This window comes from Pinus tabuliformis, chromosome 4_2 (assembly GCF_031772625.1).
Source record: "Pinus tabuliformis cultivar Carrire ecotype Pingquan chromosome 4_2, CPIR1, whole genome shotgun sequence".
In the NCBI taxonomy this organism is placed as follows: Eukaryota; Viridiplantae; Streptophyta; class Pinopsida; order Pinales; family Pinaceae; genus Pinus; species Pinus tabuliformis.
Genome location: NC_142304.1, coordinates 485,797,986 through 485,818,638, shown reverse-complemented (window position 1 = coordinate 485,818,638; position 20,653 = coordinate 485,797,986). Strand labels below are relative to the sequence as shown.

Here is a 20,653-nt window from a genome sequence, read left to right as displayed (position 1 = left end):
AAGATTGACTTGAGCCTGCAATCTTTTGATTTCTTCAGTTTGGAGAGACATGTTCTGCACTGCACTTGCCAACTGATCTGCAGCAGCCCCTGTGTTTGTTGTAGAAGATGTAGCTGTAGGAATGGCTGTGATAGGCAGTGCTTCCAAAGGGACAATAGCCATTTTGGCAGCTTTCTCCTTTTCTTTGATTATCTTTTCCATCTCTGTCTCCATTTGCTTCAACTGTGCACTCTGCTCCATGATGAGCTTCATCATGTCTACCTTCTGTGACTCTGTTTCTTCAATGTCCTTGGCCAGAGGATCTTCTGTGGCTGGTAATTTTAACTGCTTCCTTAATGCTGCTATGTCTATATTCTTTTTCCTTACGAGCTCTTCTGCAACATTGATATTTGCAGGATCATAACCTACTTTGATCACCAAGTCCTCCAAAGCTTTGATCCTGGTGTCTTTGGCTAGTGCAAAGACTTTCTCCATCTTCAATTGTGATTGAACATTGGCTAATGTAACCTGCAATTTAGACAAACTCATAGCAATGTTAGTGAGAGTAGATGAAATCATTTGTCCAGTCTGCTTGTGCATCTCCATTTGGTCAATGGGATGTATGTCTTTCACATCAAATTCAAATGATGTCTTCTTGTAATTTGATGCTGCCTTGGGCTAGGGAATCTGTGCTTGGAGGAATGCCATCTGCATTTTACCTTTCTCAGAGTCAAAGGCTGACAGCAGCCTGCTTTGAGAACTGGAAGTCTGCTTCCAGAACTGATTATATGTGTTGATCTTCAAGGCCTCATTTCTTACTTTAATCTCCTTGAATATATCAAATATACTCTTTTCTGTCTCCCCTGTGGTAGATGTGTTGGTCTGCATGGTCTGCTGCTGATCTTGTGAAGTTGTCGAGGTAGTGGGAGAAAGTGTAGTCTGATCACCCACTAATGAGGAAACAAGTGGCTCTTTAGTGGTGATAATATTCTCTTGCTCTAAATCCTTGTTTAGGCTTAGTTTGGAATGTAGCTTGGCCTTCTTCCTGTACATGATTTTGAAGCCTTCACTAGAAATCTCAGTCACTAAAGGTGACTCTTCTTCTCTGCTTCTCTTTGTTGTTTTCTCCTTTGTGATAGGAGTCTGTACTGTTGAAGTGGACACCAACTGCTCCTCTACCTCTTGTAGAGTGTTCTCAGTCCATTCTAGTTGGTTTTTATACTTTTCAATTTTTGGTCTGTATCTCTGAAAATAAGCAATACATTTGTTGTCTACCCTCAACTTGGAGATGACCCCTAATGGATCATATGACCAGGTGAAACTGAGGCTGAATTGCATTTCTTTCAACAGTTTGTCTGCCTCTTCCCCTGCTGCCCTGCTGTTACAAATAAAAGGCCCTATTTGTGTTTTGATTTTGAATTGGGATTTCTTCTTGGCAGCTACAAAGTGAATCTCATCCATATTAAGCATTTGTTTGATGTATTCTAGAGCAAAAATCCTCATTGGGAGGAATTTTGGCAGCTTGTAAGGGGCAAGTTCACACCCAAATATCCTCAGCTCTTTGTAATTCTGATAAAGGTACCAATCCCCTATCTGGACTTGGTCTGATAATTACAGAACTTTCTTGATTTCTTCACTGATTCTTGGCTCTGACCTGCTGCTTAGGAGACTGAGTGCTGGATGTACAAACATCTCTATGAATTGTTTGTATGAATATTCCTTTTGTTCCTTCATCACCAACGTAGTCTAGAAGATGACTGACTGCTGATTTCCTTCTTCATCCAACTTTTGTAGAGCAAGCTTGAGGTTGTCTCCCTGAAAATATAAAAACATATACACTAACACAGAAGCATATTTAAATACTTCCTCAGTCTGGAATTTGATAAACTATTCATGGATAGAATCTGCAAGAAATTGGCTAAAGTTGAACAAGATGGAAGGCTTGGAATCTGCAGAGAAAATGGAAAGAAATCCTATGATTGCCTCATCTACCCACTGATCTGAGTAATAGCCAAGGAGGTAGGAGATGACTGTGATGATTTGCTTGGCTCTCTCAAGGAAAATGGAGGATGGATAGGGAGGATTTTTCTTGGGTAATGGGGCATCTTTAGTCAAGAAAAGCTCAAGGGTTTTGGCTCTTTTAGCAAAGTCCAGTTTTTGATATAATTCAACAAGTGCTTCATGGGAAAAAGGGGTGGCATTCTCTATTGTAGGAGCTTGCATCATTTGGTCTATAGCTTGGGGAGTGATAGTGAATAGAATTTCTCCAGTAGGGGCAATAATAGCTCTTTGGCTGGGTAGATAGCAAGCATGACATTTCTTGATGAATTCAAGGGTGCTGTGGGTATGGGGAAAGATATAGTGGGGCAAATTGGATTCCCACAGTTGAATATCATCATATTTATCTATAAACTTATCCTTGAGCCAGCAATACATCTCAAACAGATCAAATTCACAGAGGGTTTCATGAATTTTATAGACATCATATTTATCTATAAACTTGTCCTTAAGCCCGCAATACATCTCAAACAGATCAAATTCACAAAGGGTTTCATGAACTTTATAGTCTGTCTGCCAAAGGGATGTGGTGAAAATCAATGGGAAGGTGGATCAGAGGACTGACGGGTTCCATCTATCCCTTGTCTTTCGGAGGCATGATTGACTAAATTGAGAACACTGGTGAAATCTGGATGGTACAGGCTTATAGTGTGTAGAGAGGACTTGGGATTTGCAGACAAGAAAACAAAGGTACTGGCCTAAAATTCGGTTTGCTGGCAATATCCTCGGTCGGGTGAAGTTGTTGCAGTTTGGATTGGCACACCTGTAACAGAGAAATAGCAATGTATAAGATCAGTAACTAGTGAAAGGAGGGATTATATAGTCTTATGGCTTTCCTGTTGATAGTGGCGTGGGTTCGTTAGATTAACAGTTAAGCAAATTAATTGCTTAACGAATTAATTTTGGAGGGAGCGGATGTGATTGGTGGAGCAACGGGCGGATGACGTGGTGAAGGGTGACTGGCGGGAGCGTAACGGATAGGGCAGTGGTTTTACTTGGCAGAGAAACCACTTTTCAGGGGGGAGGGGGAGGCGGTTAATGGTTTTGGCCTGGGGGGTGCGAAACCATGTTGTAGTGACACATTGCAGTGGGCGTGGGTTTGAAAACTACCCATTTTAGAACCCCCCCTCGACAGTAAAGTTTGGATGGTGAGGGGGGGTCGAAACGTAAACTTGGGAGCGGGATTGTGAGGGGCGGGGGGGGGCGCTCCCCTGCAACCCTGACTAAGATAAAAGAACACAAAAAAGTTAATAAGAACATAAAAATATCACAAGTAATTATCAACATAAAGAAAATCTTTCTGCCTTTTTGATTTTCCAACACTTATTGAAAACGGAGTCCAATGAGTATGATTCTGTGGACATGCAGACAATTTTCTATCTTTAGCAGTGGCGATGCAAGAGTGACATGTGGCATCTTGTAGCCATGACACATTCGTAGTCTTTGGTGATGACATGTGGCAGATTGTGTGTGTGTGAGAATGACACATGGCAAGATTTGGATGCATGTATGCACTAGAGTGAGACGGTGAGTCATTTGAGTTGGATTGGGTGTGTCAGTAAGTTAATTGGGTTGCTTGAGTGAGTCAAATGCACACTACAGGGATGCATGCATGGTTCTAGAAGTGACTTGGCATCTTCTTTAGTTAAACAAGTCACATGCATGCATGAGGGATTCTATGAGGTTTTCTTGAGTTAACTAAGTGCAGACATTCTCTTTTCTCCTCTTCACTTTACTCTCTCTCTCCCTCTCTCTCTCTCGTCCAACCTGAGTTGGACTAGATCCATTCCATCCTCACCCATGTGCATGTGCTTATCCTTTCTTCACTTCACCCCTACATTCACTCCACCTCACTCTATTCTTTTCCACTTTGACACTAATGTATTTTTACTTCACTCACCTACCTCTCTAGTTGACTAATGGACACCTGTATTTGCTCATGCTCATTACTCTGTCTTATCTCCATTCCTTCATTCACTCCACCAAACCCCCACATCACAAATGCACATGGTTCCTTTCTCTAGTTCATTGCTACTTCACTGAGATAGGCTTTCTATTTAGCCACTGAACATTGATATTTTAGGATATTTCATCTTGGGTTGACTCAATTACTCCCTAGTTGAACTCATAGTGCTTGAAAGTTAAGTCTTCTCCAGAATTACAGCATTTACACTAACTTGGACTAGAAGTAACTTCAGTTGGATGGCCAATTCACTGATCAATGCACGTGGGAAATTTTTGCACGAGGAGTTCAACCTCTCTCTTTCCCTGATGCTTTTCTTTTCTAGTTTCTATTCGGAAGATATCATTAAATATAGGTGTTGGGTTTTGACTCAGTGTGGGATCTTCTTTAGCGGAAACAAATTACTCTCCTCTTTTCTAGTTTCTATTCTCTTGTGTAGGAAATCACTATCTTGGTTCTGTAATTGTCTTCTTGGCATAGCCAGCTTCCTGTGTTTTGTAGAATAAAGCTCGGTTTCGATCTTATCTGTCTCTCTGAGTTGTGTTGGCATTTTGATGAATTTGATGAGTTGCTGGCTCTTACACAAGCATGCTGGGCAGGAAGTGCCCGGTCTGATACCATGTAGGAGTCCAGGATTAAACTGGATCGTAACTGAGCCTAGATTCTATAGAACAAAACTTGTTTTGAATTGAATAAATCTGTATTTCAGTTATCTTTCTATATAATACAAGATTATAGCCACTATATATAACAATGGGAAGAGGCACAACATTAGCAAAAGGTAACTGTCTAGACAGTTAAGGACGCCTACAAAAAATTACAACTAACAATAGTTCATTGTACACTAACAGAACACTAACAAACACGCTTGAGGATTTACAATTGACTGTGCAGTGTGTGATATGATGTATGCGTAATCTCATATTGGACTCAAGTATCATTTTTCTCTTTAGTGCAAAAAGTTATGTAGTTACCCTGCACCTGCCACCTATATCTCCAAATGTCATTTGAGTCTGGAATAATGGTGAGGTCTCAATTTGAAGCCTTGGGAAGCTTTGTCCCTAAACCTAGGAGTGATGGCTTGACTGCCTCTTGAGCATCCTTTGCAGCTACAATAAACAAATACTGGTGAATTTAGTTAAGCTTGTGTGCCTATGCGTATATTGAAACACTTCATGCAAGCCTACAAACTCCTCTTTCTTGAGCTATTTCTAGTCTTTCCTCGTACAATGATTCATATTTCAAGGATTCACTTAATTGTAGAAAATTTTTATTACACTTTCTTATACAAGTGCAATCTAACATTTATGTGTAACAGGGAGATGCAGACATATTCTTTCCAACAGATTTTTTGATCTTGGAACGCATTGATCATTACTGGGCAGAAGCTGGCAGTGAATTGAAAGATGAGAAAACTCTCAAACCAATAAAGAAACGACGGTCAACAATTGTAAGTTAATGTGCTTATCAAATTGTCTAAATGCTTTTTTTTCTTGGTTTCAGCTTTGGAGCTCTGACTTCTTGGTGCAATTCAAGATGCAATCTCTTTCAGTTATCTGGATTAGTTTGCAACTGTGTTAATGTCTCATAATTTGTCGTTGATTGTAGCTTGATACGGCTGATTTTATGGAAGAGTTTGGTCTTCCATCCAAGACGAGGACAAAAGATGGTTACAATCCTCTTTTGGATGATTTTAAGAATACCAAGATTTACCTGAGTGTGCCTACATATAACATGGTCCAAAATAAGTAGCCTATAAAAAGAATGGAAAAACAAGGAGGAATGCATGAGAAATCAAAGATGCAGTTCGGTGACATACTTTAGCTGCCCATATTAATGTCTTGATGTTTTTAGATGCACAACATATACATGGAAGTGAGACATATTTCCAATTATTGATTTTCACTAAGCAAATAGTCTCAAGCTTTATCTGATTGAACAGTTAGTTGTATATCAAGCACAAAGGGAACAATGGGAGGATGTATTTATTTATTTGGTAACATCCCATTCGAAAGCTAAAATGAGTAAGTAAGATGAAAGGACGGATTCTTCAATTTTGTCGGACAGCAAGTCGTGGTTTATGGCAGCTGTCATGATCGTCATTCTCAATTACATTACCTGTGTAACTGGGAAGTTTTGGTGTTGTTTGTTAAAGTATTTGACACTTCAATACTACGAGTCCAAGTGACCCATACATATGTAATAAGTGTCACAATAAATTACGTGACCATTATATTTTAATAAGCTGTACCTCAAGTAGGTAGCACAACTACCTAATGGATGAAATACAAGTGGTTATCTCTCATTGTATTCCATGATTCCATTTGCTTAAATTATATAATTGACATCTTCCGTCTATATTCTATATAACATGTTCTATCTTTTAACATTGCTTTGGGTTGGGTAGATATGATTTGCTTCAAGATTGACAATCCATTGTAAAGACTGGACGCGTGGTGGTTGGCATGTACGAATGTAGAAAAGGAAGCAATTGAGTGCAACTTTGCATGAACATCACAAGAAATGGAACATGGTGAGTATAAAGCCCGCTGTAAAAGTGTTGGAGAATTGGAAATGGATTGAAGTTACAGTAAAGTATTGATGTAAGTCTAACAAAGAACCATTAGAGAAAAGTAAGCTATACATCTAATTTTAATCATTGATGCCTTGTGATGCAAGGCCTATGGAACCTTCTATCAAAGCTACATATCGGAACTTCAGATCAACACAGCAACGCAAGAAATACATGCATTCTGGGACAGCACTCATTCACATCATCACAAGAACTCCATTAATACCTTTGATAACAAATAATGAACAGCAGAGATACTCAACAACAATCTGCCAACTGTTTTTTATTTAAACAAATCAAGGTTTAAATATCCCAGGACTTTATTAAGTTAAAAACACAGTCTTCAATCCCATCAATGGAAGCCAAGGAGCTCCAACTATTAACCCATCGCTCAGCCACGGTTCCAATGTCAGTATTACATGAAAATGGCCAAAGGCGTCTTCTCTTTCTGAATATTATGGTTTATGCACGAATCAGAATCTGAATCGTTGTAAAGGAAGGTAACATATTGTTCGCGGCGCGCTAACCTATTCACCAACTTCCAGTTTTGCTGTTGTGCGTGATGATTTGGAACCCTGTTCGCACTCTGAGAAAGGACGTTATTTATTTCGGTTGCAGAGTGTTTCCTCCCACCCTGGTTTACACTACGAAATGTGAAAGGGATACGATGTACCCAAAAGTTTCGGCACCCATTCATATTTTACTCTCAGTCTCTTTTTATGTTTCGAAACATATAAACATATGCCACAGCCAACTAATCCACGCGATAACACTTCAGGACATACGCATTTTTGATAGATATTAATACAAGCCTGAAATACTTACAAATCCATGTTGACATAATCGTTTTCCTGCCTTTCTAAACTAACATTACCTGGATGTGGTATTCCGTCTGGTGCAGACCAACGATATTCTTTTGATGAAATTAATCTGAAAAGACAGGACAAGAAACATCAAAGAACTCGGATAAAAGTTAGAATGTTGTTTTCTTTGATCAATGGTGTTCATTGCCTTGCCATCCTTCTGCTCATGCATCATCACCCACCTTTGTTGCAACTCAAAGTCTTTTTATCATTTCCTTAGGTAATATTAGTAATGCTTGTTGCTCAAGCATCTCTCCATTTATATCTTTCACTACAACGTCTTGCCGTAATATTAGAATGCAGTTCACCTCTCTGATATTATCTCACTGGTATTTTCAACCTTGCGGAAGTGAAAAATATAGTTACGTGCTTTCCATCCATCAGTTTATAGATCTGCATTTTTCAATCAAGCAGAAAAGTGGCCGAATGCTTGAATAAAGAAGGATCTGCATTTTTCAATCAAGCAAGAAAATGGACTATGCTTGAATCAAGAAGCAATCTGTCTCAAGCAAGAAAATGGACTATGCTTGAATCAAGCAAGAAACCATGCTCGAAGCAATCGGTCTCATAAAGTATCTTTAGCCTCAGGCTCTATGAACATTAAAATATTTTTCTATTGGAATTTGGAATTTTCACCATCTTAATGCAAGAGAGAAATCCCCTAAATCACGTAAACGCAATTGAAAATCTTTTTTTGAAAAGTTCAATAGCTTACAAATATTTATATTTTTTCATTATGCAATTATATTAATCCTCACACCCACGGAGCATTCATAACATAATTGTGATCGCTCAAAATTCACAATTGAGATAGAGATTTCACTGTGCAAATCCTTAGGAGAAAAGCCACTTGGATTGATCGCTTAAGCTTTTATTAATACCTCTATATAAAATCATTACAATCACACTGTTCGGGGGATTTTATTCATTCTCATTCCACTGAGTTGTGTGGCTAGGGGGTGGGCCATTTTAGCAAAATGTTCTCACCTTCTCTTTGTATTGAGCGCCTTCCCTGGCCTATGTGTTCTATCTTGTATTTATTTCTCCTTTTGTACAACTATTCATTACACTGTCCATTTAACCTAGTAGGTTCCCTTTTCATTTCATTTTCTCAAGAATACCAACCTGAGTCTACCCTCCCAACCAACCGAAGGCACTTTAGTGAAACACTCGACTGTGGCCATATGTCCGTATTGTTTCCAGGAGCAGAACCGGAGAGGAATTAATGATAGAAAGGGAGATCGATACCCTTTAGCACTGCCAATAAACACAAGGGCTGTTAAAGCTGCTCTCTTATGTGCCGGAACTTATCTGCTCCGACTCTCAATCCTTTCAGTTCCGGCACATAGAAGAAAGAGAGATGAAAGGATAAACCCCTCTACCCTGTCCTCGTCTAGGCCTCTGCGGCTACTTATGAATCTCGAAATGAATCTGCTCCTGCCCCTCTCGCAGCTCGCTCCGTTGTTAGGGGATACAGAATTGGAAAGGATACATCTTTCCCGCTTAACATTCTGCCTTGCGGATTCAGCAGCAAAACCCTATATGAATTCATAATTGTTAGTTATCTCCGCGCGTGATTGACTTTCTATAGGTTTTTGTCACACCACTGCACATCTTTTGACTATGTTCTCTATCCTTCTATTTTATGTTAACCTTTCCGTAGATTATGTTTTACGAATCCTTCGTCCAAGCTTGCCACTTGTCAAAATTGTTTTAACACAACTTTTGCTAAATACTTTTTCCGATTTAACAATGTTCCCACTTCTGTTGTTCAATGTACATGTGAATGCTCATTTTGCTAGAGATCTAACTCTGTTTCAACTTCATCGCACCTCCCAATAGCTTAAAATCGTATACTTTCAATACATACTTGTATCTCATATACATTCTTGCAACAATCATTAAGCAGAGTTTTCTCATTTCAAATAATTTGCAACATATTTATGTTCATGATTTTTTTAAACATATAATGAAATGAAACGAAATGATATTTTAAGGTCTACGAGACTAAAAATAGTTTATGAGACCATTAGTTCTTTGTTATTCGCTCTTTGCAATTCAATTCTTTTCTGATTCAAATTGATGATGCGCTGACCCAGCCTTCCAACAATCTCCTTGCTAAAAAGACAATGCTAAGACACTGATGCTAACATGTTGTCATAACTTTCTTTGATGTCTTTGAATGCATCTCATTCCAAAATGAAATGTTTTTCTGATTCCACAGCCCCAGACGTGCAAAATGTGCACACCCTTTCTTCCCAAGCTTTTTTAGGCCTTTTCCACCGTCCTATTTCACACCGAAGTTGATGTGAGTTGGTCCTTAATTGAGCAATAAGAACCTTTGCCCTCCACGAAATGCTAGCTCCAATGAACTCTTTTTGTTGTAAATCACACGTAGGGTTGAATTCCTCAATGTAATATTTGTTCTTTCTACCCAACTCTTTTCCCCATACCTTTTTACGAAACTTTTCCATAACAAAATCCTTTAGCTCCTTGCTATTTATGGGACATGCATTGAGGTAGATATCCTATTTTTGCATCCATGTGTAGTTTTGTTTCATCCATGTTTTCTTTATTTCACTAATGCCTTCATTGAAGGTAACATTAGGCCATCTACCTACTTTCATTTGTTCAATTCTTTTTAGGTATCTTATGAGCCGCACCATAGCAATTGCTTTAATGGAAGTTGCTCCTGTTTCACTCAACATTATCTCATAAGGTACCGAACTTTTTATTTTGAACTTGCTCATGATCAAGTGATTTTGGATTTTCTCAATTTGTTTCCATTTTGAGACGGGAGTGCTTTAGCCCACAATTCACACCCATATAGCATCAATGGACAAACTAGGAGTCCAAAAAGCACTTTAATTGTTTTCCAATCCCATAACTCTGCCTCTCTACATCTGCTTTGAAGAGCATATAATGCTTTCCACCCTCCTAAAATCCTCTTCTTTCTGCAGTCCTCCCAGTTGAGTTTGTTGTTGAAATCAATCCCAAGGTACTTGTACTCCTTTACGTCTTCAAGAATGTTGTCTTCAAAGAAGAAAGTATGCTGGCTTTGCTTCCTTTTATTAGAAAAAATCATTATTTTGGTCTTGCTAGTATTGACTTTCATCCCCACTGCTCTATAAAAATGCCCAAGGGCATATAAGTGCATTTGCAATCCATGGGTCGATTTAGAGATCAATACAATATCATCAGCATATAAAAGAAGCTTTATCACAAACTCCCCAACCGAACACCATCTCCACCTTGCAAATTTAGCCACTCTTCCAATTTATCAATATATAGACCAAAAAGAGTGGGGGATAGAGGGCAACCTTGCTTGACTCCAATGTTACTTCTAAAGCTTCTTGAAATACTTGCTGAGGTTCTAATTTTGACTTTCACTTCTTCATAAAGTCTATGGACAATGACTTTATAATGCACAGGGATTTCAAGTTCTTCCATTCTACGCCACAACTTATCCCTAGGGACTGTGTCAAATGCTTTTTTGAAGTCAACAAAGCAGCAAAATACTTCTTTGTCCTCCCAAACCTTTTCAACAATGTGTCTCAACGTGATGCCATGATCCATTGTAGAATGTTTCGGCCTAAAACCCGCTTGTCCTCTTGCCCTCTTTTCTTTTACTTCTGCCCACTTGCTAATTCTGTCTTCTACCATGCTACCAAAAAGCTTTGCAAACAAAGGTTTGATCATAATTGTTCTATAGTTGGATGAATTATTAATGTCTCCACTTTTAAAAAGGGGTATTGCTAGGCTAGTTGTCTAGTCTCTTGGGAATCCTTGCTGAATGATGTTGTTGAATATTTTCATGATGTGTGGTGCAAAAGCATTCATTCCCCATTTTAGAAACTCTGCTTGAAGTTCAACCAAGTCCTTTGCCTTTCCTGTTTTCAATTTCTTAATTCCATTCTCCACCTCCTGTAATGTGGAGAGCTTTGAATTTGTGTTGATCATGGGTGGCGGGGGGGGTGGGGGGGGGGGGTCTGCCTCAGATTCTTTCTCATAGAGTTGCCTTCCATAATCAAACCATTGATTGGTTGTAATATTATTTTCAATTTGCTTCTTCCTTGATTGCAATTCCTGCTAGAAAAGCTTTGGATTATTCTTGCTTAAATATATTAACTCTTCTCTCCTTGTTTGCATGAACTCATCTTTTCTCCTTCCTAGTATCTGCTTATATAACTTTACATTCATATTCTCTTTTCCTACCTTTTTTAAGGTTCTCCTTGCCGTTTTGCATTCCTCATCAAAACAAGCATTTACAGGAAAGCAATTTGATTCTGATTTCCTATTTTTGCTCTTTTGCACTTCTCAAGTGCACTTTGGATTATATTTGTTAACTCATGGTTGTTGAAACGTTTGAAATTAGTTTTCTCTTTCTGAATTAATCTCTCTAACATTGTCTTGAAGATAGTACCATTTTCTTGTGTTAGAAGAATTTTGCCCCTTGATAGTGATTTTCGAGAGCATTGGGTTTTCCTCTTATGCTGTCTTTATTCTAACCATGATAACCTTATACAAATTGGGTTATGGTCTGATTTTAAGTCCCAAATATGTTCTCCAATACTAACTTCATCTATATTTTCTATTAAGCTTTATGAACACATCACATAATCAATGACACTTGCCCCATTGTATGTGTTGCAAGTGAAGTTCCCAGACCTTTTCCATCTATCTAGACCATTGCAAATAATTAGGTTGAAAGCCCCACACAATGTAAGCAACTCATCTCCAAAATGATTGCTAACTTTGTCATCTTCTGAACACCTCACCCATTGGGGATTCTCCTCTTCAGTGAGCCAAATAGGATTGTTATCCTCTTTGCAACAAAGGATGCTAGCTTGATTATTTGTTGTTCTAGCATTGAAATCTCCCACTAAAAGAACTTCTCCCTGTTGAGAGTACATGACAATATCTTGTTTTAAAGCTGCATATGGATCCTTGCTGTCAAGCCCCTTATTTTTGTAAGTTTTTTAGACTTGAGGGGCAAAATAGCATGTTGCAATTCTTATGTGATTCTCATTCTCTGATATTTTCAACCATAAATATTGTTTATTTGCATCTTCTTTAATTAATTGAATGGGACGACCTTCTTTTTCTTTCACTAAAACTAGTATTCTCCCATACCCTTTGCCATTTTTTGCTACCTTGTTCCAAACTACCAACTTCAAATAACTGTCAAACACGGGTTTTGCAACCATCATGCTCATGAGTTTCTTTGAGACAAATTATGTCTCCACCTTCTGCAATAGGCCCTAACCCAGGTCCCCTCCTCCAAGGGTAACCTCTACAATTCCAACAAACTAAACTTAGGTAGACCTGGGTAGGATTTGATTGCTATGCAGTTTGGTACATAAGACTCAAATTTGAGTCTTCACCCCTTTTTGTCCATGCTGCTCTTGTTGTTTTCGTCTCTATTATTGAATTCTCTGTTTTTTTTTACTGTCAGCTTGCTGCCCTGATTTGCCTAGAGGCCCAAACACTACAATAACAACTTTCCCATTGTACAACCTTGCCCTTTTCCCTTCATTTCTTGCTGTTCTAATTTTCTCCACTTCATCTCTTCTCTCCTCTTGTTGTTTTTTGGTTAAATCTTCATCAAGGAAGAAGCATGTGCACTCAAGGGTTGGTAAATTGTGTTCCCTTAGAGTCACTCCGATGCTTTTGCATATATTCCCCACCTTTATAAAGAGCATTTCGTCATGTTTATGGTGTCGTTAACATTCAAAAGATTATTTTGAATTGCCATAGTTTTGTTGCGTTTCTATTGATCTATTTGATGCATTGTTTTCTTCTCTATAATTAAAATCAAATGTCACTCTACGTTGTAAATTATTGCACAAGCAACACGTGATTGCCACTAATATATTGACCTTCAATAGGTAACACCTCTGATTTAGTATGGAATGGCATATGATTAGTGTAATGTGGGTATATTATTTTAATAAGTTCCTAAAAAGGCTTATTTTAGATCCAAATTTAGTATGGAATGGCATATGATTAGTGTAATATGGGTATATTATTTTAATAAGTTCCTAAAAAGGTTTATTTTAGACCCAAATTTTGCTCTAATTTATATTGAACCATGTCCCTTTAGAAACATTTTACCTGGTGCTCTTTCCTGTTTTTTTTTGGTGCCAGATAATTTTTGTTCTTACGTCAAGTCTTCTCACTCCCAAATGTTTCTTCTTCTCCAATTCAATTACTATGCCACTACCAATAATTCAATTACTGTGCCACTACCTATGATTGACAATTTTGTTATCATATTCACCTTCATTAAAATAAATTATTAGAGACTTTTCTAAACGGTGTTTGTCATCATGCAATATATTTTCATCTCTATTGCAACATTCTCTCATGTTGATTTTTTCTTGTATCATCTTTATCTTCAATGGCGCTTCATCCTACAAAACTACAAAGTGGTCTTTTTAATGATTTCTTCATTTCCATCTCATCATCTCATCCTATTCATGCTTTATTCTTTTTTTTATCATTTGAACTTTTCTTTTTGTTGAAGCTTGTGGTAACTTCGGAAGGTCTTCTGCATAAGCTTGGTGTCTTAGCATGTGGAATATGATTTTTTGCCTCTTTAGGTGTTTGCTTGGTGGAGTAAGTGATTTATGTTTTCTTTCCTAAGTCTAATATATGAAAAATACAATAATTAAAGTCAATTAATTCTTACGGACTATTAAGTCATTTTCTAAGGACAAATAATTTAATTATTTAAGTGACTTAGAAATAATATCAACCATTGATCTCCAAGATCTTCTAGAAAGGATATTAGGGTTAGGGATTTGGTGTTAATGAAGATTATAAAAAAATCCTAATGAAGAGGTGAAGACACAAAAGAGAGAGGCAACTATAACATCTTTGGTAAAGCGACTTTCCCAAGGAGGAGAGAGTGAAGTCTCTGGAGCACGAGGCTCAATTTGATTGAGGAGAAGGAAGAATAATAGAAAGATAATTTTGGGATGGTTCGAGGAGGCTAGTTTGCTGGGAATTGGAGAGGTTGCATTGCTAGATTGAAGAGGTACAGTTGCTGGGGAGGTCAATTTTCCAGGGCGAATTTGTGAGTGTGCAGAGGCCAAGTGAGAGTTAGGTACAAAGGTCAATTTTTTTGTGAGAGGTGGGCCAATTTATTTTAGGCTGAATTTTTTTAGAGGTCAATTTCCCATTGGCCATTATTCCTTAGGTATAACTATTCCTGTGTAGTTGAGTTGCAGGTTCCAATCATTGTATTTTTCTTTGTAAATTATTTGTGGGTTGAAACCCATATTTTCTAGATTAATAAATGACAGAGAATTCTTATGGGTGAATTACTTCTATTGCAATGTGTGATTGACCGCTATGATTTATTTCTTATGCATATATTTCTATATGTTAAAATACCAGTGATTTCATTTTTTTAGTAATTCAAGATTTATTTTGTTAATTAAATAATTGTTGGGGATAAATAATTACCGTGAGAACATAAATCTGGGTTGATATTAGGAGATTTAACTTTTTCTACTTCATTTTTCACATTCGGACACCTTTTACTCATTTTCTAAATTATTATTCGCATCTCTAGGGTAAATGGCTTCTTGTGTCTACTTGTCATCCTCTCTTATGGTCTCTTGTGTTCTAGCAATAAAGTCTAATAACATAAAATAAAAAAATCTACATGCACATCCATACTCCCAAGGGTTAATACGCATAAAGTCAAAGTCAACACATCACATATTGAATTCCTTTAGCTCTCATCTATCTCTTTGGTGTAACATGCTTCGATAAGTTTCCATTTTTTCCTTAATTAGAGAAATTTTGAGGTCTAAAATGGGCCTCCTAAGGAATATTATTGGAAATAATAAAATAAGATTAGATTACCTCATCAAGTTTTGGAGGGAAAAAAGAAAAAACTATTTTTTCAACTAGTATTTTCAATTTATCTCCCTATGATTTTACTCAAATTTCGAGTAGGAGCACTCATTAGATGCAAAATTTAATTTTGCATTCAAAGACTACCCATGTTGCATACTTTCGATGGGCCCTACTAAACGAATAATGTGAAATACATGAAAACTGTGATTGCAATCACGTTTTTTAATGTATTTCACATTTTTGTGTAGTAGGGTCCATTGAAAGTATGCAACATGGGTACTCTTTGGATGCAAAATTAAATTCAACATCCAACAAGTGCTCCCACTCAAAATTTGAGTAAAATCGTATGAAAAAAGGTTGAAAACAAGAGTTGATAAAATAGTTTTTTAAATTTTATTTTTATTTTTTTACCTTTTTACTCCAAAAAATGGTGAATCATTCCCCATGGTTGACATCATCATATTGAATCCTATTGATTCTTATAAAGTTGTTTTTTGTTGTAAATTTTTGTTTTGAGGCTCGTTTTTCACCTCAAAATTTCTCTAATGTACCATAGAGAATATGTGATCTATAAATTGTCGTGAATATTCCATTGGAACAATTCGTCATAATACATGTGATAAAAGATATATTTACTATTAATTCTTTCCTAGATTGCAAGTTCTTTAGTTCTCTGATTTTTTGCTTGATTAATTGAAATAATTGAGATGTGAGAAATACAAAATAGAAAGATATACACATATAACCCACAATAGACACAAATTTTCCTTGAGAAACCCTTATGGGAGAGAACTTGTTAGAAGGTGAGGTTTGTCTAATCTATTTTCTTTGGTATGGAAAATGTGCAAGTACAAAGAAAGAAGTACTTTATATGAAGTTACCTTAGACCTGTGACCTATATGGCTACTACAAATCATAACCCCCTCTGTTTTACTTTTTAACTTGTCACTACAAGTTGTCCTACACAACTATGAAACAAAACACAATAGCCTGAATAGAACTCCTACTTCTCGAGTGGCTTGATATTTAACATTGCCCAAAAGCCAACTAGGGTTGATGTTTGACTCCCTCAGCCCTCTAGTAGAGTTATGGGTTTGAATCTTCTAAAGTATTCTTTAAAGTTCACACGTGGCTAGCCCCATATGCATGAGTAATGTGGGTTGATGTGGCATGCACCCATAGCATGGTGGTCAACACAATAGGTGAACATGTGGGAGCCATAAGCTTTGCATACAATGTTTGTTTGATGTAATTTTTATGTTGTTAGAAAGGCCTCTAAGCGTAGAACAATGCCATGGGATCTAATGCAAGTGAGATCTTTTGGGACAGAAAATAACTTCATTTAATGCCTCAAAATGGCTTAGGAAGGCTTTAGACCCCAATTCTACAAATTGGGACCCGCTAGTAAAAATGGGTTTGCAAGCTAATTGCTCTAAGCTTCCTCTTCTTAAAGCATTAAGATAGATGACAGATAATATAATGATCCAATTTGGATCGATATGTGTAAAGGCCTTTCCTTCCCAAGTCACTAAGCACCTTTACTAGGGTTCATGTGAGTGTGATGGATTGTTATAGTAGATGGTAAGGTTAGACGAGCACATTGAACAATTAGTTTACTCGATAGAAGAAGTTTAACTTGGCTAGTGTTTCCTTATAAAGGAGTTTGGAATAGCTTGGGTAGTTGGCTTGTTTCAAAGAGAATTTCATCCTAATGGGTGATATTTCCTTCTATCATGTTGGTGTGTTGATGGTGCTGGACCCGCCAACATTTATGGGATCTCCCCGGTATGAAGTCCCACCTAGACCTCACATCGTTTGGTGTAGGAGTCCCATCTGGTATGGTGACCCGGTTGCCATTATCTTAAAGATATGCCCTAGCTCTTGCTTGTTAGCACATGAGAGTGGTTTACTTAGTCTTCAAACAATGAGGTTTGTGTTCCTGGTGAGTGCTTTATGTCATTTGTGTCAAAGTTCTCACTGCAAAGGGAGAGGGTGAAAGTGAGTCTCAAGTTGAAAGGGAATAGTCCCAACTCAGTTAGAGACACACAACACAGCAGGACATGCGCAGCTTCTAGCAGATTAGTCCACATGGCTGCGGCAGTCACAAACACAAAGTGAACAGATAGCACGTACAACACCTAGCGGAATAGTCCACATGAGGGTGACAGTCATTATAACAAGTTTACGAGAATGAATATGTCGAGTTTCCGACGGAATAGTCCACACGAGTGAGACAACGTTAACAATTGATACAACATATGTACTAAAACAACTGAAATATCTCAACTGTCTTAATACAGGTTAAAGCAACATGCATTACAAGCATCCATAGAATAGTCTTACAAACAAATATAATACATGTGTGAAAACGTGATGGTTTGTTAACATGCTTTCGAATTAAGTGAAAGTTCCAAGACACATCCGTACACCATTACATCACTAACCCTGATAGCGAGGCGTTAGAACCATTTCTCGCTCCTCAAAGAAAAGATTACAGACTCTCAAGGCTATGTGGGAGGAGCCAAGGTGAAAAGTCCTTTGCATGTAAAAATGAGGGGTATATAGCCAAGGGTGAAACTAACCCTTGTGACTGTTCGACTTCCCCCATGACTCTTTGACTTCATCCATGGGTCTCTTGGACTTCCACATTACATTACATTTATTACACAGTTATGACCTAAAGTAGTGATGTGGCCAAGGCGACTCATGACACAACTCAACATGACACTGCTGGTATGCAGATGCTGGCTGTGTTGTTCATGTCGAGTTGTTGTGATGCTGAGTGATGAGTGTGCCCATGGTGTACCATAGTTTCACCTCCGCATGGCAGAGTGCGCATAGTCTTCAATGGTCTTAGTAATCGCTTGATAGTTCATGCATGCACATGTGTCTCCTTCACTTGCTACTTGGTATGCTTTCTGTGTTCGTCCAACCCTGAGCAAGTCTTCTAGCATGCGCTCCTTGTTCATCCCATTTGTCGTTGTGCCATGTCTCATCCATATACCTTAACATGAATTCATTTTGAGATTTATATTGAACCAACAAAATAGTTCATTTGATCCAATATTACAATAGAGCAAGAAAATATTATGATAGCCAATAAATAGTTACTGATCATGACAATCTTATCCCCATGAATTTGATATCAAATGCTCACCCATCTCTACAAAAACTTATGAAGATAGCTTGACAAAGTTCGATTAGCATAAAACTCAACAATAGTGTTAAAATCATATACTAACCATGAGGAGAAATAAATCATTGTAGAGGGGAATAACAAAAAATCTACCAACTCATACAATAGTGTTACGAAGATGGAAAGTTAGATATTAGCTCCAAATGCATTAGTACCTATACAGTCCTGAGAACCTTAAAACTCTTTCAGCAAAAAACAAAAAAAATCTACAATAGTGTAAGAAGAATCCCCTTACAGAGTTCTAGGCTCTCTCTAATCTACAACAAATCTACACTGAATTACAATAGTGAAATACAGACTCTCTGTACTGAATTTTAATGTATTTCACTATTGTAATTTAGCGTAGATTTGTTGTAGATTAGAGAGAGTCTTGAACTCTGTAAGGGGATTCTTCTTACACTATCGTAGATTTTTTTTTGTTTTTTGCTGAAAGAGTTTTAAGGTTCTCAGGACTGTATAGTACTAATGCATTTGGAGCTAATATCTAACTTTCCATCTTCATAACATTGTTGTATGAGTTGGTAGATTTTTTGTTATTCCCCTCTACAATGATTTATTTCTGCTTATGGTTAGTATATGATTTTAACACTATTGTTGAATTTTATGCTAATCGAACTTTGTCAAGCTATCTTCACAGGTTTGTGTAGAGATAAGTGAGCATTTTATATCAAATTCATGGGGATAAGATAGTCATGACCAATAACTATTGCTTGGCTATCATAATATTTTCTTGCTCTATTTTATATTGGATCAAATGAACTATTTTGTTGGTTCAATATAAATCTCAAAATGAATTCATGTTAAGGTACATGGATGAGTCATGTTCGACTTACATGACTCTTTGACTTCATCCATGGGTCTCTTGGACTTCCATGTTACATTACATTGATTACACAGTTATGACCTAAAGTAGTGATGTGGTCGAGGTGACTCATGACACAACTTGACATGACACTGTTGGTATGCACATGCTGGCTGCGTTGTTCATGTCGAGTTGTTGTGTTGTTGAGTGATGAGTGTGCCCATGGTGTGCCATAGCTTCACCTCCACATAGTAGAGTGTGCGAAGTCTTCAACGGTCTTGGTGTTCGCTTGATATTTCATGCATGCACATGTGTCTCCTTCACTTTCTTCTTGGTATGCTTCGTGTGTTCGTTCAACCTCGAGCAAGTCTTCTAGCATGCACTCCTTATTCATCCCATTCGTCGTCATGGCATGTCTCATCCATGTACCTATTTCTGCAATTACTCATGACAAGACGACATCAAATCTAGAAATCCCCTAGTCTACTATGATGCATTGTTTTTCGTTTCCAGGTGCAGGTGACTGGGAGAGAAGACAAGGCTCTGAAACAACGCAGAGCACATGACAGGCCGGGATGCGAGGCTCCGGGGCACTGTCAAGAAAAATTGTGCAAAGGCCATTGGGAGACTGGGATGAGAAGTCTAGAACAACAGTGACATTTTGTGGGATCTGATTCAGCTAGGAAGCAGAACTGCACAATTTTTCCTGGGAAGCCAATGTGGGTAGCAAAGGACACTGGTAGTGAAAATTGCGCAGATTTTTAGGGGAGGCTGGGAGCGAGCTGCGCGAGCTTGCTGGAAAAAACTGCGCAGAACTGGGAGGTAGTCATGCTGAACATGTTTGAGCAGTTTCCGGTCTGAGCGGGGTGTCAAGAAGCTGGTGGAAAACCCAAGAAAACTGTGTAATTTTTAGGAGCAGCAACAGGCCGGCTGGCAGGGGGATTGACTAACAAAACTGCGCCATTTTCAGAGACAGTGCAGTGACAGGCAGCGGGTGCCTGTCCCTCTTGTCTACGAAATTCCTTCAGTCAGCAAAGGCAAGCATGCTGATAGATTCTGTGCAATTTTTGGGAGGATTGAAGCCTGGAGTCATTACCCAATCAAACTCTTCGGTTGACCAGCGAGAGGCTTAATGGATTGGCTTTCGGGTAGCAAAAATTTATATGACTTCTTGGGAAAGTTCTGCATTATTCTGGGTGATAGTCAGCCAGGTCGATTCCAGGTTTGTGTGGTGCAGACTGCCTCTGAGGCAGCATCAAGCTCTACGCAATTTTGGGCAGTAGTACTTGGTCACTAAGGGTTGAGACTGCGCAGTGCAACTCATCAGAGGTCCGAATGATGGAGGGTGGTT

General features: G+C 38.1%; 1 protein-coding gene across 3 annotated transcripts in view; it reads left to right on the top strand.

Annotated features, from left to right (window-relative positions):
* Positions 1–5,866, top strand: part of LOC149170077 (NADH dehydrogenase ubiquinone complex I, assembly factor-like protein (DUF185)) — a 389,979-nt gene extending 384,113 nt beyond the window's left edge. For 2 of the 3 annotated variants that reach the window (XM_089427241.1, XM_089427240.1), the window contains exons 13-14: positions 5,319–5,450; positions 5,609–5,866. In XM_089427241.1, the coding sequence (XP_089283367.1) occupies positions 5,319–5,450; positions 5,609–5,752 (276 nt within the window). In that variant the 3' untranslated portion in view covers positions 5,753–5,866. Of the gene's footprint in view, positions 1–5,318; positions 5,451–5,608 lie in introns of those variants that run through there. The other variant, XR_016259467.1, reaches the window with a different exon arrangement.
* Positions 5,867–20,653: the final 14,787 nt, after the last annotated feature.